This window comes from Ovis canadensis, chromosome 20 (assembly GCF_042477335.2).
Source record: "Ovis canadensis isolate MfBH-ARS-UI-01 breed Bighorn chromosome 20, ARS-UI_OviCan_v2, whole genome shotgun sequence".
In the NCBI taxonomy this organism is placed as follows: Eukaryota; Metazoa; Chordata; class Mammalia; order Artiodactyla; family Bovidae; genus Ovis; species Ovis canadensis.
The window spans coordinates 41,844,625-41,860,034 of NC_091264.1; the positions used below are offsets into that span (position 1 = coordinate 41,844,625).

General features: G+C 54.0%; 2 protein-coding genes across 43 annotated transcripts; one reads left to right on the forward strand and one right to left on the reverse strand.

The window, feature by feature from the left end:
* Positions 1–57: 57 nt before the first annotated feature.
* APOM (apolipoprotein M) lies at positions 58–5,009 on the reverse strand. Of its 7 annotated transcripts, none has more exons than XM_069563254.1 (7): positions 4,931–5,009; positions 2,233–2,474; positions 1,414–1,568; positions 1,058–1,131; positions 874–972; positions 583–681; positions 58–200 (listed from the first exon to the last, which is right to left on the reverse strand). In XM_069563254.1, exons 3-7 carry the CDS (start codon positions 1,464–1,466, stop codon positions 175–177), a joined length of 351 nt encoding a protein of 116 aa, XP_069419355.1. In that variant the 5' UTR covers positions 1,467–1,568; positions 2,233–2,474; positions 4,931–5,009; the 3' UTR covers positions 58–174. The 7 variants fall into 7 exon arrangements, with proteins under 7 accessions (XP_069419355.1, XP_069419358.1, XP_069419354.1 ...); XM_069563257.1 differs by having other exon boundaries at positions 2,233–2,384; positions 4,931–4,963; XM_069563253.1 differs by lacking the exon at positions 4,931–5,009 and adding an exon at positions 3,403–4,378 and having other exon boundaries at positions 1,945–2,474.
* BAG6 (BAG cochaperone 6) lies at positions 3,707–15,409 on the forward strand. Of its 36 annotated transcripts, none has more exons than XR_011251203.1 (26): positions 4,193–4,466; positions 5,112–5,232; positions 6,248–6,365; positions 6,479–6,675; positions 6,913–6,966; positions 7,129–7,203; positions 7,738–7,976; positions 8,502–8,631; positions 9,253–9,450; positions 9,662–9,914; positions 10,273–10,350; positions 10,462–10,569; positions 10,692–10,804; positions 10,912–10,999; positions 11,120–11,403; positions 12,110–12,407; positions 12,555–12,724; positions 12,910–12,963; positions 13,094–13,196; positions 13,287–13,411; positions 13,575–13,721; positions 13,821–13,880; positions 13,989–14,132; positions 14,216–14,323; positions 14,522–14,728; positions 15,228–15,409. XR_011251203.1 is itself a non-coding variant. In XM_069563222.1 (26 exons), exons 2-26 carry the CDS (start codon positions 5,125–5,127, stop codon positions 15,321–15,323), a joined length of 3,495 nt encoding a protein of 1,164 aa, XP_069419323.1. In that variant the 5' UTR covers positions 4,193–4,466; positions 5,112–5,124; the 3' UTR covers positions 15,324–15,409. The 36 variants fall into 36 exon arrangements, 30 of the variants coding, with proteins under 30 accessions (XP_069419331.1, XP_069419339.1, XP_069419342.1 ...); XM_069563222.1 differs by lacking the exon at positions 14,522–14,728 and adding an exon at positions 14,796–14,942; XM_069563224.1 differs by lacking the exon at positions 14,522–14,728 and adding an exon at positions 14,796–14,942 and having other exon boundaries at positions 4,226–4,443.
* The last annotated feature ends 1 nt before the right edge of the window (position 15,410 follows it).

Genomic DNA, 15,410 nt, shown 5'->3' on the forward strand with positions numbered 1-15,410 from the left:
GGAGGACTGAAATGAGGGCAGTGGGACTGATGTTGGGAGACAAACCCCCAAATGAGATGAGGATTGGAAAATCATCTTTATTACTTTTGAAAGAGAGTTGGGAGACTCCAGCTTCTCCCCTCACCATATAAGTTCCAGCTGTATCCATCTGGGGGGCATAGGTGAAGCCACAGGTCAGTTACTGGACAGCTCGCAGGCGTCTGGTGGGAGGAGAGAGAAAGGAGGGTGGACAGGAGGGAGACCCAGGGAGACAGGCAAGGCTGATGGCAACGGGATGAGGCAGAATGCAGTCTCACACCCCATGTCAGACAGTCTCTGAGGTCTTTTTCCCCCTGCAGACCTCTGCCCCTCTGCCCCTGTCTGACCTTCTGCCCCTTTTATCCACTGCAATAGCCCAGAGTCCATCCTGGCTCCCTCTGGTACCATCAGTCTATGACACAAGTGGAAGTGTCAACATAGCCAGTGTGATGATGTCAGCCTTCGGCCATGCCCCCTGGTGACATCACTTGAGTCCCTTTCATCCAGCTCTCACAGAAGACTTGATAAGTCCTAGTTATCTTCTGTAAGATTTTACCCCCTCACCTTGATTCCTGGGGGTCAGTAAGAAGGCCTTAAAGTCCAGGCAGGAGGTCAGGGACTGGAATTCCTCCACACACTTCTCAGGAGGGTGGGGTGAGCGATCTGGAAAGGGAGGGCCAGGCTCATCAAAGCCCCTGCTTCTCAGCACAGCCCCTGGTGAGGACCTCAGGGAAGCAGCCAGCCCTTCCTGGGATGATGTCACAGGACCCAGATAAAGGGACTCTATTGCCTCCTCCCAACCCCCATCCCTCCTCCTCTCTTTTTCCCCAGATCTTGCCTGGCCTCCCCACTCACTGTAGAGGAGGAAGCGCTGGTAACCCTGGCCTGTCTCTTTCAGCATGATTCCACCTGGGCATGCACTGGAGAAGAGCTTGGTCTTCATGTCAGGGCGGCCTGTCATGGTTGGGGGGCGGTTAGTGTGAAGACAAGCAAGCCTGCCCAGGGGGCCTAAGGAGAGTGAGGGCTGGAGAAAACCAACCTTCGGTTCTGAGATCTGTGCTCCCGTCAGACAGGTGGTAGATCCATTTCCGGGGCACACAAAGCCCGTTTTTCCTGCAGAAGTGGTGGTGGCAAGGAGGAGAAACAGTGACACCTCAACCACTCAGTGCCAGCCTCTATTCCATCTTACTCTTTCTGGAACCCTGGGTCCCCTTGGGTTTCAAGTTATGAAGGGATGGTTAGGTCCCTCTCTCTCTGGAGGGAAACTAACAAAGCTATTGAACTCAAGTGGGCCAAGAATAATGGTATGCCAAAGAGCCCAGCTCTTTGTGGACGGGTGCTCACACTTTACACAGAGACCGCACCTACTGGTGCCTCTGCCTCCTCACCACTCACGTGCGGATGGTCGCTCGAAGCTGGAGCTGCATGGGGGCAGAGCCCACAGCCATGTTGAAGACAATGTTGTCCACAGGGTCAAAAGTCGCCAACTCCGCCTTGGTGGGAGCTGCCCCTGCGATAAAGTACCACTGGCCCAGGTGGGGGTCTGGGAACTGGAGAGACAAGGAAGGGAACAGAAGAAGGTGGGTCTCACTACAGAATCCAACCTCTTCATCAGTCAGAATGACAATACTTAGGGATGAGGGTGTTGGCTGCCTTTTTCCAGCTAAAGACTGGATCCGTGACAAGGAGTCACTAAATGACTTTTCCTCTTTGCTCCTCTTCAGTAAACCCCACTCTCCAGTTCTACATGTCTCCACATTGATGGCCATAGTACTTACATATATTTTTAACTTATTGCTTTCATCATCACAACACTCACACCCTTTCTTCCTTCCAGTATGGCTTTCTGGTCATGCTGGGCCTCTTACCCTAGTCCATCAGAGCCCCCTCAGCCCCAACTCAGCAGCTTCCATGCTCAGTGCATACCTCTTTCCCATCCACTCCTTCAGTTGTCAGTTGGCTGTGCTCAGGGCACTGGTAGATGGAGTTAAGGAGAAAGCCATAGAGGTAGAGAAGAGCTGCCCAAATGTGGTGGAACATCTTCAGGCAGGAGGGAGCTGGTGCTCTGTGTGGAGTGGCTGGTGCCTTAACTGCTCTCCCCAGCTCGCTGCTCAGTATAGTCTGCTTCCAGCCCCCTTGCCTCGACCCTTGACCCTTTCACCCGCTAATGAGTAACTTCAATCTTGTTTTCCAACCCAACCATGGATTACTTACAGTGTTCAGGACTTCCTCCCCCTCTTCGAAACGCAACCACTCCACAGTACATACTGGCACGTCCAGGGTCTCCCAGGAGTTAAGACAGCTGAGACCTCCAGGTGATCTTTCAGACCCTATCTGAGCTGGGATATCTGCTGTGCTGTGCAGCACTGAAGAGAGATGGATTGATTCTACCAGTCACTCACTCATTGAGAAAACTGTTTTTGAGTTCCAGTTGTTTGTCAGGAACTGGCTAAGCCCTGGGAACATAAAAGTAAGACATAGTCCCTGGCCTTGAAGAAGTCAATCTAAGGAGAACTAGCTGTGTAAACAAATCATTGCAATACCACCTGGTAAGTGCTTTACAACAGGTATGTACCAGGTGCTGAAGTATGTGGATGGGAGGCTTTCTCTCTCAAGTTGTTCACTGGAGAAACTATGCACACCGTCCAGAAAAGTCTGCTGACACACGAGTTCATTCACTTAATGTTTATTACTGCAAGAAGCTACAGAATCTAGTGGTTAGAGTATAGACAGTGGTGTCAAGCAGGGTGGGTCCAAACCCTTACTTTGGACAATCTTATTAATCTTGCCTGTTTTCTCATGTATAAAATGAGCAAATCATCAATCTCATAGGATTAGAAGAGCTAAGGCATATGAAGCCCTTAGCAAAGGCCTGCACATAAATCCAAAGTAAATATTCCCTATAATTAATAGTAATGTTTGTAAAGCACTTATTAGTCTCTCGTGGGTATTATGTTCTCAAGTAATAGGAAGTAGGCAAAGAATTGTCAAGAGGCAATCATTGGGTACTGCCAAGAAGATGGTACTTCCTGGATTATTTATAACCCACAGGCTGCCATAAAGATTTGTTCTGAGAGGTGAGGCTTGCTCTGGGCTTGCGATTTAGCTAAAGGAATAAAATTTGGGTGATGAATAGCTGAGGGTTCATTTTATTTTTAAACAAAAAACTAAAATGCAAGCTATTGGGGCAGTAAAATAGAAGTGCTTGACCCAAGGGAGTCTGGTAGGCCTGATTTGTCAGTTCTGCCACTTACATGCACCTATATAAAGGGATGTAATAGATGTTGAAAGGCTATTAAATGTGACAGTATGTGAAACCCTCAGCAAACCGGCTGGCACCAACTAGGGGCTCACTATACATATGCTTATTAAAACTTTCAGTACCGGGACTTAAGTAGAAGCTACAAATCCCAGAAAGGACAGGCACCGGAGGCAGGTACACCGGCAGCAACGGCTTTGGCTGGAGGAGTGGCAGCACTGAGGGGCCCAGGCCCTTGCCCGAGGGGCGGGGGGAGAAGAGGGCAGAGGGACGGTAACTATACCGGACCTTCCACCTGTAGAAGCCCTTAGGCGGCCCTCTCAATCCCCCAGGGTCAGAGTCTTGTGTTTCACTCCAGTCTGACCCCATGTTTCCAATTCCCAAACTCGGAGTCGTCCTTTTTAAGATAAAAGTCCTGAAAGGTCCTAAATCCTTGGTTTCTCCAAAACATGGCGTGTGCCCTCGGCCGCAACCGCCGGGGAAGAACATGGCGCCACAAAACGCCCACCGGGCAAAACCGAGGTCAGGCCCAACGACGCCACCGCACGTAAATCAGCTCGAGAACCACCTCCAACCGCCTATGGAAAGGGTGACTTCCGGAGACGCCGAAGGAGTGGCTCAACGAGGACGACGGTAAGAGAAGACAGGATTCTAGGTGGCCTGGACAGTGCCGCCTCAAATTCTCTGCCGACCAAGACTTCAGCATAGATTTGCGAGGCACAATCCCCAGCCTCCAGACTCCAAGATCCACACAACGGCTCAAAGCCTCTTTCGAGGCAGTCGAAGAGTCCCATCTCGTGTTTTTTATCAGGCATTTATAGCGGCCACCACAACCCCCCTATTGCTTAAGCGCGCGCAGGGGAGAACTGAACAGCGCCAGCTGTGGTGGGGAGGTGCCTAAGTGTGCACGCATGCGTAGTAGGACGCACGCAGGCGCAGTACGGTCCCCCGGGCGACGGCGGTGGCGGCGGCTCTTCGGGGTGCTCGGCTCCCTCCCATCTAGGCCGGCCCCGGCCCGTCTCGCCCCCAGGAACTCACTGTTTGGGGCCGCGGACTTTCTGGAAAAGCCCCACAAAAGTAAAGCTTGGGGACCTGGGGGGAGCCGGAAGTACCGCCTCGCGATCCCCAAATACTATCGGGGAAACGGAAGTGGCCGTCGGTGCCAGGTTGGGGGAGACCGGAAGTGACGGTACCGTGGGGAAGTCGGGGGCGGAGCTGGGTGGTAGGGTGTGTGTGTATGTGTATGTGTGTGTGTGTTTGGAGTGTGTGTATGTGTTTGGAGTGTGTTGGTTGTGCCTTTCTGATAGAACACCGAGGGTACGTGGAAGAGGGAGACAGCTCGCCGATCTAGCCCCCCGTGAGTGTTCGTCATTTCGGGTCTCTAGTGACTTAAGCGGGTTCGATGGGCGTGGCGTGGCGCGCGTGCGCGAAACCACTTTCTCCGCAGAGTCTGGCGCGACCCTCGCTCTCTGGTTGTCCCCTGGGTTTGCCGACTTCTCGAGCCCTTGTCCTACCGCGACCGGTGATGACACCGGTCTCGTGTTTCCTTCCTTCCCGTCTTCCTAGCTCTTCTGGCCCTCCCTTACTGTGATTGGCGTCGTTGAGCCCCTCCCACCTGCCGCCCTCCAGCTCCCCGTGCCGTCTATCTCTTACCCTTTGTGTTTCTCTCCCTGTGCCCCGGAATCAGAAGGGGGATGGGGGCGGGTGTGAGTGTGTGTGCTTGTGTGGGAGAAACTCTTTAGGTATGGGGCGGAGTCTCGGGCAGGGGAGGCTTCCGGGTATATAAAAATCTGCTCTAGGCGACAGCGGGCCTCCTCCTAACATTTTTCCTTAGAGAGCTGTCGGCCATGGAGCCCAGTGATAGTACCAGTACCAGTATGGAGGATCCTGACAGCCTGGAGGTGCTGGTGAAGACCCTGGACTCTCAGACCCGGACCTTTATTGTGGGGGCCCAGGTGAGACCCCAGTACTTCTGGGAGACACTCATTAACTCTTCCTCTTAAAGGTTCTTTGTACTGAAAGAAGAGCCTGATATTATGGTTTTCAAATTTTCTCTCATTGGTTCTTTTGTTCATGTTGTATCCAGAACATTTTCTGATGTTTCCTCTTTGGCTTTTGTTGGGTGAGGTAGATTTTCTTTGCCTTCCTCCACCTCGATAAAACTCAATGCAGAGGGAAAGAAAGAAGGAGGAATCTGTATGCCAACATGATAGATGAACCCCAGCCCAAAGGGACAGATGTGGCTCCTGCCTTTGGGAAGGCAAACAGAACACTAGGACCTAAAGTAGAAGAGTGTCTTAAAAACTGATGAGGTCTATGCTGTGTTTTTAAAGGATAGGAGTCGGATCCCATAATGCTCATAATGCAGGTAGATCCTTAATAGACAAAACCGTAAGGAGGTTGATCCATAGTTTTAAACACATTGTTTCGTGTATTTAATGAGACTGTGTAGGCTTTTGTGATTAGGTGTTTGTAAACAGCTGGATACTTCTCACAAGTCAGTTGTCTAGTTAGGAAAAATATTTTTCTGACTTTGCCCCTTTTTCTTCTTGCTTGAGTCTGCCTTCCTTAACCTGATTCTCTACCACATCTTCTTTGTCATTGCTTTTATCTTTAAGGTTACAGTGTTGTATGATTTTGTGTTTGTGGAGGGGTCACCGGTATCTCTAGGCACACACATTCCTTTTGGAGCCAGGCAGAGAGGGAGAGAAGAGAATGTCAGTTGGTGTTTCTGGTCTTCAGCCCTGTAGTTTTCTCCTGGGCCTGTACCTGAAGTTCGTTATGTTTATTGTATGTATTTTGACAAGTGTTGCCCTAGTTCAGGGCTTTGCTCAATAATTACCTCACAATTAAGACAGGTGGGTAGTAATTTTAGGATGGGATGGTTTTTACCCCTTACAAGTCAGCTGTCCCCCTTCTGTCCTTTTTCTTCCACCCCCAATTCCTCGTCATGTTTCTTCTTCCCTACAGATGAACGTAAAGGAGTTTAAGGAACATATTGCTGCTTCTGTTAGCATCCCGTCTGAGAAACAACGGCTTATCTACCAGGGACGAGTTCTGCAGGATGATAAGAAGCTCCAAGAATACAGTAAGGGGGTGGGGGAGGCAGAGCAGAGCTTGAGGCTGCTGTCCAGAGCAGTGAGCTGAGGCCAAGGGTTTCCCTGATCATGTAATGTTTTGGTGTGTATCTTTTTTCTGCAGATGTTGGGGGAAAGGTTATTCACCTTGTGGAACGGGCTCCTCCTCAGACTCAGCTCCCTTCTGGAGCATCTTCTGGAACAGGGTCCACCTCAGCCACCCATGGTGGGGGACCCACGCCTGGTACTCGGGGGCCTGGGGCCTCTGTTCATGACCGGAATGCCAACAGCTATGTCATGGTTGGAACCTTCAATCTTCCCGTAAGCTTGTGTTCCTCACGGGAGGGTTTTTGTGGGGTCAGTTTTGGTTGTGGTAGCAGCCAAGAGTTCATAAGAGAGGTGTGTCAATCTTTAGAAGGGCTTTGGTGGGCTCTCTGGTCTGGTAACAGCCTCTGTCTTTGATAATCTAGAGGGGTCGGGCACCAGAGAATCAGTTGGAAGCGTGGGGGCCTTAGTATTTGGCTTCTCCCAGAGCAACTTCCCTTACCCTTTCCTCAGAGTGACGGCTCTGCTGTGGATGTTCACATCAACATGGAACAGGCCCCAATTCAGGTATCACAGGGCCTGGGAGGGTCAAGGAAGGGGATCTGGGAGAAGGAGGCCACAAAGTGGGGGATGGGTCTGGCTGAAGAGATGGGGCTGGGTCCTGGTTTAGTAGGTAATGGAGCTTGTGGCTTTGTCTCCAACCTGTCCTGATTTTCTCTCTCATTGTAGAGTGAGCCCCGAGTACGGCTGGTGATGGCTCAGCATATGATCAGGGATATACAGACCTTACTCTCCCGGATGGAGGTGAGTGGGCAAGGCTGGCCACTGCCTGTCTCACTCTATCCTCCCTACCCCTTTTGTCTCAGCCTAGGGATGACTGGTCACATCCACTGGGTTCTCCCCTCTTAATCTAATCTCTTTTCTGCAGTGTGTGCTCTTTTGGGCAGAAAAAGTATCTTTCTTTTGAGGCTGTCCTGTCCCTGCTGATTCTCTTTGCAATTAAAGAAGGATTCCTTGCCTTCCTGTTCCTTGATTGTCATACTTGATGCTGGGATGGCTTAGCTTCATTAGTGTGTATTTGCAGCCAGTGTCCTGTCCTTCTTTCCTCTTGGAGGCTAGGAAACCACAATCCCTAGTTTTTGTTAATAGTTTATTTGTAAGTATCATAGGTGTTTGTCACACGTCTAATTTGTGTACGTTTTAGGGAGTCAGATTCAGATGCAGAGCCCTGCCTTCGGGGCGGCTAGTTAGTGCCCCTTCTCCACTCAGGCTGCTCTGACTTGAGTAATCTGCTGCAGTTTCACGTTGCCTTTGTTGTCCTGACTCCTCCCGCTTCAGTGCCGAGGGGGTGCCCAAGCCCAGCACAGTCAGCCGCCACCCCAGACACCAACGGTGGCCCCAGAGCCGGTGGCCTTGACCTCCCAAACGTCAGAACCGGTTGAAAGTGAAGTGCCTCCTCGGGAGCCCATGGAGGCGGAAGAAGTGGAGGAGCGTGCCCCTGCCCAGAGCCCGGAGCTCACCCCTTCTGGCCCAACCCCAGCGGGCCCAGCATCTGCCCCAGAGACAAATGCACCCAAGTGAGAGAGGGAGAGCACCTTTTGGGGTGGGAGTGGGTTGGGGATTCTAAGTGAAGTGTAAGGACCAGGAGAAGGTTGACGAGAGAGAAAACATTGTTCAGAGGTGGTGCTTGTAGAGTTAGTGTTGAGGGGCGGTGCGGGGGGCTCTGGAGTAGGTAAATGAGATTGAGACTGGCCACTGAGCTAGAGGCGCTGCCCTTCTTTGGGTTAGGAAATCCACATGGTGCTCCCGGAGGTGGCAAGCATCTCTCCCCTGAGTACCCAGAGGCCCTATCTGGTTTTTAAGAGTTGGTGTTTTGCCATTATAGGTACAGGATTGTGTTGTGGGAAGGGTGAAAGCAGTTTGTCTTTTCCTGTCCTTCCCCCCTGGGTGAGGTTAAAGAACAGAAGCTCTGCTAGTTCCAGGGGGTGGGGTGGGAGGTTAGGCTGGGGCTCTGGGAGGCCAGGGAGAAGTGGGGCACGGGTGGCAAGGGCAGGAGTCTGAGGGAAGCCTCGGCTCACGGCCGCTTTGGGTTTTGCCCACAGCCACCCTTCGCCTGCGGAGTACGTCGAGGTGCTTCAGGAGCTGCAGCGGCTTGAGAGCCGCCTCCAGCCCTTCCTGCAGCGCTACTATGAGGTTTTGGGTGCTGCTGCCACCACAGACTACAACAACAATGTGAGCCCACCCACCCCCTCACCTCCAGCACCCCCAGATGGAGCAGGGCGAAGCGTAGATCACTTCCCCTGCCCCGTGCCCCAAAAGATGTCATCTTCTACAGAGCAGCTTCTCTTTAGATTAGGAAGGAAGTGATTGTTTCCTCCTTGACAGGAACACAGGATCTTTTCCTCATTGACATCTTTATGGTGTTCACTGTCTTCTCACTTTCATGATCCCCTAAATTAGTTACTTGGCAAGTTTATAATGTAAGGGAGATTAGCAGGTGATCGCTTACTGATTCACTGTAGGATTTATTATCAAAGGAAGCTATTTGTGTGTATAAACTGGAGCTTACTTGCAAAGATTTGGTGTATACAGAAGCTTCAGAGGATGTACCTAAAGACATAGTGCTCACTTGCTCAGTTGTGTCTAACTCTTTGTGACCCTGTGGCCTGTAGCTCGCCAGGCTCCTCTGTCCATAGGGTCTTCCAGGCAAGAATACTGAAATGGGTTTCCATTTCCTTCTTCAAAAGACAGAGAGGATGTGATAATCAATCTCAAGAAGGCATTACTTTTTTAACAAGGTGGATCCTAGCCTAATGCTTTCTGCTTTTCTGTGTTTGGCCCCGGGGAGTACAGCAAGAGGGCCGTGAGGAGGATCAGCGCTTGATCAACTTGGTGGGGGAGAGCCTGCGGCTGCTGGGCAACACCTTCGTGGCACTGTCTGACCTGCGTTGCAATCTGGCCTGTGCGCCCCCTCGTCATCTGCACGTGGTCCGGCCCATGTCTCACTACACCACCCCCATGGTGCTCCAGCAGGCGGCCATCCCCATCCAGGTGGATCAGGAGAGCCTGGATGCGGACAGATGGGGGGCTGTTGATGAAGTGATCCATCGTAGCTGTTGGGCTCCAAGGAGGTTGGGAGGGGAGCAGACTCGGCAAACATGGTGACCCAGGATGGAGGAGACTTTAGAAGCGTGTCATGGGGTGCTCTGGGTTAGGCGCTTGTGTTTTCACTCACATCTGCCCCGTTGTCTCTGTCGTCCAGATCAACGTGGGGACCACTGTGACCATGACGGGGAACGGGACACGGCTCCCCCCGACTCCAGGTGCGGAGGCACCTCCCGCTGGTGCTGGGCAGGCCTCGTCCCTGGCCCCTTCTTCTACCGCCGTGGAGTCTTCGAATGAGGGGGCTTCCCCGCCGGGACCAGCTCCCCCACCGACCACCAGCCACCCGAGGGTCATCCGGATTTCCCATCAGAGTGTGGAACCCGTGGTCATGATGCACATGAACATCCAAGGTGAGCTGGGAATAGCTGCTGGCAGAGCAGAGCGGTGCAAGGAGGGGTCTTGGGTTGGTGCTGAGATGTGGGGGTGCCAGGGTGGGAAAGGAGAGGCCAGGGCTGGTGGCGGTGGCTGATGGCGCAGAGCAGAGCACAGGCTCTTTAAGTTGGTGTGTGTCGGGAGGGGCAGGAAGAACGGCTTGTCCTCAGAGAGTTGTGTGCGTGGTGAAGGGAGCATCTCCTCCCCATCTAGATGGAGTGAAAGGCCATTTTTCTGGTCGGGGGAGTGGAGGCCTGAAGCACGCTGATCTTGGGAGGATCCAATTAGACCTTGGCCCCGCCTGTCTCAGGCCACTTTCTCTGTCTCCTTGCCCAGATTCTGGCACACAGCCTGGTGGAGTTCCGAGTGCTCCCACTGGCCCCCTAGGACCCCCTGGTCATGGCCAGACCCTGGGTAAGAGTGAGGGCATCAGAGCAGGTTGAGCTCTGGGTAGAGAAGGGGTAGGGCTGAGTGGGTGGGTTGAAGGGGGTCCAGGGTCAAGGTTACATCAGACCCACCCCCCAGGCTCCACCCTCATCCAGCTGCCCTCCCTGCCCCCTGAGTTCATGCACGCCGTCGCCCACCAGATCACTCATGAGGCCATGGTGGCAGCTGTTGCCTCCGCGGCCACAGGTAACAACCTGAAAGGGGAAGCCTGGGAGGTGGGGCCCAGTCCACGGTGGTGGGCGTCGTCTGCTGGCTTGCTCGGACTGGGCCCTCAGCCGTCTTCGGTCTCTCCCCTCTGCCGCCCACAGGACAGCAGGTGCCAGGCTTCCCGACAGCTCCCACCCGGCTGGTGATTGCCCGGCCCACGCCTCCACAGGCTCGGCCTTCCCATCCTGGGGGGCCCCCGGTCTCGGGGGCTCTGGTGAGTTAGGGGTGGGGTAGTCCCATCAGGGAAGAGTGTGGAGAGACTCCTGTGGCAGGGCATGGAGAGGCCAAGTCTGAAAGCCTGCCGTTGTCTTCTTCCCTCAGCCGGGTGCTGGTTTGGGTACCAACGCCTCTTTAGCCCAGATGGTGAGCGGCCTCGTGGGGCAGCTTCTTATGCAGCCTGTCCTTGTGGGTGAGTCCGTGTCCTTCCTCACCTCAGATGGAAGCGGTTTCCCAGTTCTCTCCACCAGAATGGAGATGCTGTGGGGTCTTGTTTTCCTTGAGCTTTCCGCTGTCTTCTTTTGCTCTCTAGCTCAGGGGACCCCAGGAATGGCTCCATCTCCAGCCCCTGCGACTGCGTCAGCTAGTTCTGGCACCACCAACACGGCTACCACAGCTGGCCCTGCCCCAGGGGGGCCCGCCCAGCCTCAGCCTCCTCAAGCCTCCGCCTCTGATCTTCAGTTCTCTCAGCTCCTGGGGAACCTGCTGGGGCCTGCTGGGCCGGGAACTGGAGGGCCTGGTGTGGCTTCTCCCACCATTACTGTGGCGATGCCTGGTGTACCCGCCTTTCTCCAGGGCATGACGGACTTCTTGCAGGTGAGTGGCTGGCTGACTCTCCGCTTCAGTCTGCCTCTTTCTGAGCCCAGCCAGGTCCTGGGTGTCTTGTTGCCACTAGGAAGGAACCTTGGGAATTGATTGTCTTAGCACCCTTCATTTGGTAGATGAGGAAAACGGGCTGGGAGAGAGAAGCATGATAATTGTGTCACTGCTTTCCTGAGCTAACCCGTTCAGAGGGTACCTGCTCAACCCAACTCAGCTTATGAAAAGCCGCCATGTATATTCTGCTATAAGGCACAAAGACTGGAACAGCGCGCCATACCTTCCAGACTCCTGTGGATTTGTGCTTCCCCAGTGTCGTTTTTGGGGCTTCCCTGGTAGCTCAGCTGGTAAAGAATCTGCCTGCAATGCAGGAGACGCCGGTTCGATTCCTGGGTCAGGAAGCTCCCCTGAAGAAGGGATAGGCTACCCACTCTAGTATTCATGAGCTTCCCTGGTGGCTCAGCTGGTAAAGAATCTGCCTGCAGTGCGGGAGACCTGGGTTGGGAAGATCCCCTGGAGGAGGGCATGGCAATCCACTCTAGTATTCTTGCCTGGAGAATCCCTTTGGACAGAGGAGCCTGGCAGGCTACAGTCCATGGGGTTGCAGAGTCCGACACGACTGACTGAGCAGCTAAGCATAATGCCGTTCTATGTCCTTATTCTAATTTCACTCTCTGTTCTTTATTCCGTCCCTCTCATGCAGGCAACACAGACAGCTGCTCCCCCTCCTCCGCCGCCCCCACCCCCACCGCCCCCTCCAGCCCCAGAGCAGCAGACAGCACCCCCACCGGGGTCCCCTTCTGGTGGCAGTGGGAGTCCTGGCAGCGTGGGTCCTGAGAGCCTGCCATTGGAGTTCTTCACCTCAGTGGTGCAGGGTGTGCTGAGCTCGCTGCTGGGCTCCCTGGGGGCCCGGGCTGGCAGCAGTGAGAGCATCGCTGCTTTCATACAGCGCCTCAGTGGGTCCAGCAACATCTTTGAGCCTGGGGCTGATGGGGCTCTCGGTGAGCAGATAAGGGTGCCCTGCCTTCTCTAGGGATCGGGCAGCCAGGGGAGAGTGGGTAGCCTTTGTTGATGGTGGGATGAGGCTGATGGGCTAGAGGGCAGGCCAGGTGGTAAAGGCCACTGCTGACCTCAGTCCCTGTCCCTAGGCTTCTTCGGGGCCCTGCTCTCTCTTCTATGCCAGAACTTTTCCATGGTGGATGTGGTGATGCTGCTCCACGGGCATTTCCAGCCCCTGCAGCGGCTCCAGCCCCAGCTGCGATCTTTCTTCCACCAGCACTACCTGGGTGGCCAGGAGCCCACACCTGGTAACATCCGGGTAAATGAAGACCTTGGGCCCAGAGTTCTCCATCTCACCTTTTGTTACTTATTTCTGACTTCGTTTACGCCTTGCCTAAAGCTGTGACTGCCCCAGTCAAAACTCTGGGCTTGCTAGGGGAGGAGGGGGACATGTCTTGAGGAGTGGGGTTTGTTCTAACCTGTGCTGTCTCCACCTGCCCACAGACGGCAACCCACGCGTTGATCACGGGGCTTGAAGAGTATGTGCGGGAGAGTTTTGTGAGTATCCCTTTTCCAGCCGCTCCTTTCCTGACTGTGGTCAGGGTGGCTGTTGTTCCAGCTGCTTCTTCCCTGACTCCCAGTCTGTCTGGTTTCTGATTTGGGGGTCTTTGTGTGTCATCTTTCTCAGTCTCTGGTGCAAGTTCAGCCAGGTGTGGACATCATCCGAACAAACCTGGAATTTCTCCAAGAGCAATTTAATAGCATTGCTGCTCATGTGATGCACTGCACAGGTCAGGGGCTGGCTGAGCCAGGGTGAGGGGGCATGTTGGATGTGCAGGGCTGCCAGGTACCAGTAATCTGTCCTTCTTTGTTGCCCACAGACAGTGGATTTGGGGCCCGATTGCTGGAGCTGTGTAACCAGGGCCTGTTTGAATGCTTGGCTCTGAACCTGCACTGCTTGGGGGGACAGCAGATGGAGCTTGCTGCTGTCATCAATGGCCGAATTGTAAGCATTACTCAGCCCCAGATCCCTAGCCTTTTGCTTTTCCTCAGGTTTTCTTTGGTATCCTGCAGTTTTTTTTTTTCCTCCAAACTGCCACCCTTTATGCTTTGGCGCCGTTCAAAAGCCAGCTGAGGGTTTTGTATCGAGTCTGCACTCTTACCCACAGCGTCGCATGTCTCGTGGAGTGAATCCGTCCTTGGTGAGCTGGCTGACCACTATGATGGGACTGAGGCTGCAGGTGGTACTGGAACACATGCCTGTAGGCCCTGATGCCATTCTCAGATACGTTCGCAGGGTTGGGGATCCTCCTCAGGTAAGAGGGCCCTCTTGGGCTATGGGCTTAGGGGACTTGGAACCAGAGAGATCTGAGAGGGCCTTTCGTGGTGGTCTCCTTCTCTGCCCCCTTTCACAGACACTTCCTGAGGAGCCAATGGAAGTTCAGGGATCAGAGAGATCTTCCCCTGAGCCTCAGGTACCAGGGAGAGGTTGAGGAGCCAGCTAACGTGGATTGGAGGGCTGGGCAGAAGGGCTGGAGGCTGAGAAATCTGAAGCCTGGGTCTTCCTACTGTCTGACTCCCAGCGGGAAAATGCTTCCCCGGCCCCTGGAACAACAGCAGAAGAGGCCATGTCCCGAGGCCCACCTCCTGCTCCTGAAGGGGGCTCCCGAGACGAACAGGATGGAGCTTCCGCTGAGACAGAACCTTGGGCAGCTGCAGTCCCCCCAGTGAGTGTCAGGAGGGGGTTGCTGGGTTAAGGCAGCTGAAGGCTGTGGTGATTGCTACTTTCTCATCGTCCTTCCCTCCCCAGGAATGGGTCCCTATTATCCAGCAGGACATTCAGAGCCAGCGGAAAGTGAAACCGCAGCCTCCCCTGAGCGATGCCTACCTCAGTGGTATGCCTGCCAAGAGACGCAAGGTTGGTTTGCCTCTTCCCTGAGGATCCCTCTGTATCCGATTTCCCCTGTTGTGCTTAGAATCAAACTAGAGACATTCCTGGTTTTTAGTCCCCTCGTTTAATTGACAAACCCTTCTGGGACCTTTCCATTGCTGTTTGCAGCAGTCTTATCACCCCACAATCCCAAACCCCGTTTGACTAGGGCCCATCTTTCTTAAGGCAGGCATCCTCTTGTGGGCTAGCTGAGAATGCTGGATGGCTTGACCCATCCTCTCTCTCTTTGGAGACCAAGTCCAGCACATTCAAATGCCATTTTTGGCCAGAGCCGGACAAAATTAGGAAGGCGTTTCTGCTGTCAAAACTACACATGGATTGTCTCCGTTCTCTCCGCTAGCATGGAGACTCAGTGGTTGACTCATGCAAAGGGTGAGCTGGGTGGTGGCATTGGATCTGACCTTGATCCTCTTTTCCCTCTCAACCCCCTGTCCCCCAGACGATGCAGGGTGAGGGCCCCCAGCTGCTTCTCTCAGAGGCCGTGAGCCGGGCAGCTAAGGCAGCCGGAGCTCGGCCCCTGACGAGCCCCGAGAGCCTGAGCCGGGACCTGGAGGCACCAGAGGTTCAGGAGAGCTACAGGCAGCAGGTGCCCCCACCTTGAAGCAGCATAGGGATGGTCTAGTGGGAGGGGCTGGGCTAGGGTCCCTCTTCCCTGGATCCCTTCAGAGGTGAACTGGTGAGTCTGGGACTACCACTTGGTTTTACATTGTTTTACTGGAGGCATCTGGGAAGGCTCAGTGATGCTATTACTGGGTTCCTGGACAGTGTACGGCTGGTGGGGGAAATGGTACCTCCTAAGGGATGGCTCATGTGCTTGCTGGGGCCTTAGGGTCTGCGATGGCACCACTCCAACCTCCTTTGCTTTCTCTAGCTCCGGGCTGACATACAAAAGCGACTGCAGGAAGACCCCAACTACAGCCCCCAGCGCTTCCCGAATGCCCACAGGGCCTTTGCTGACGATCCCTAGCTCGATGGCCCTCCATCATCAGGGGACCATTTCCCCTCCTTCTTCCTTTACAGTATTTAAGAAATAAAAAGTCAGATTTTCCTGGCT

Excerpts from the sequence above, each read along its gene's own strand:
- APOM (XM_069563252.1), bottom strand. The coding sequence starts at position 3,766 with ATGTTCTTCCCCGGCGGTTGCGGCCGAGGGCACACGCCATGTTTTGGA. Across the intron at positions 1,569-2,232 it reads GGGAGGAAGTCCTGAACACT|TTCCCAGACCCCCACCTGGG; the intron begins GTAAGTAATCCA and ends TTGTCTCTCCAG. Across the intron at positions 1,132-1,413 it reads CTTCGAGCGACCATCCGCAC|GAAAAACGGGCTTTGTGTGC; the intron begins GTGAGTGGTGAG and ends CCACTTCTGCAG.
- BAG6 (XM_069563216.1), top strand. The coding sequence starts at position 5,125 with ATGGAGCCCAGTGATAGTACCAGTACCAGTATGGAGGATCCTGACAGC. Across the intron at positions 12,408-12,554 it reads TGGGGCTGATGGGGCTCTCG|GCTTCTTCGGGGCCCTGCTC; the intron begins GTGAGCAGATAA and ends CCCTGTCCCTAG. Across the intron at positions 13,881-13,988 it reads GATCTTCCCCTGAGCCTCAG|CGGGAAAATGCTTCCCCGGC; the intron begins GTACCAGGGAGA and ends TCTGACTCCCAG.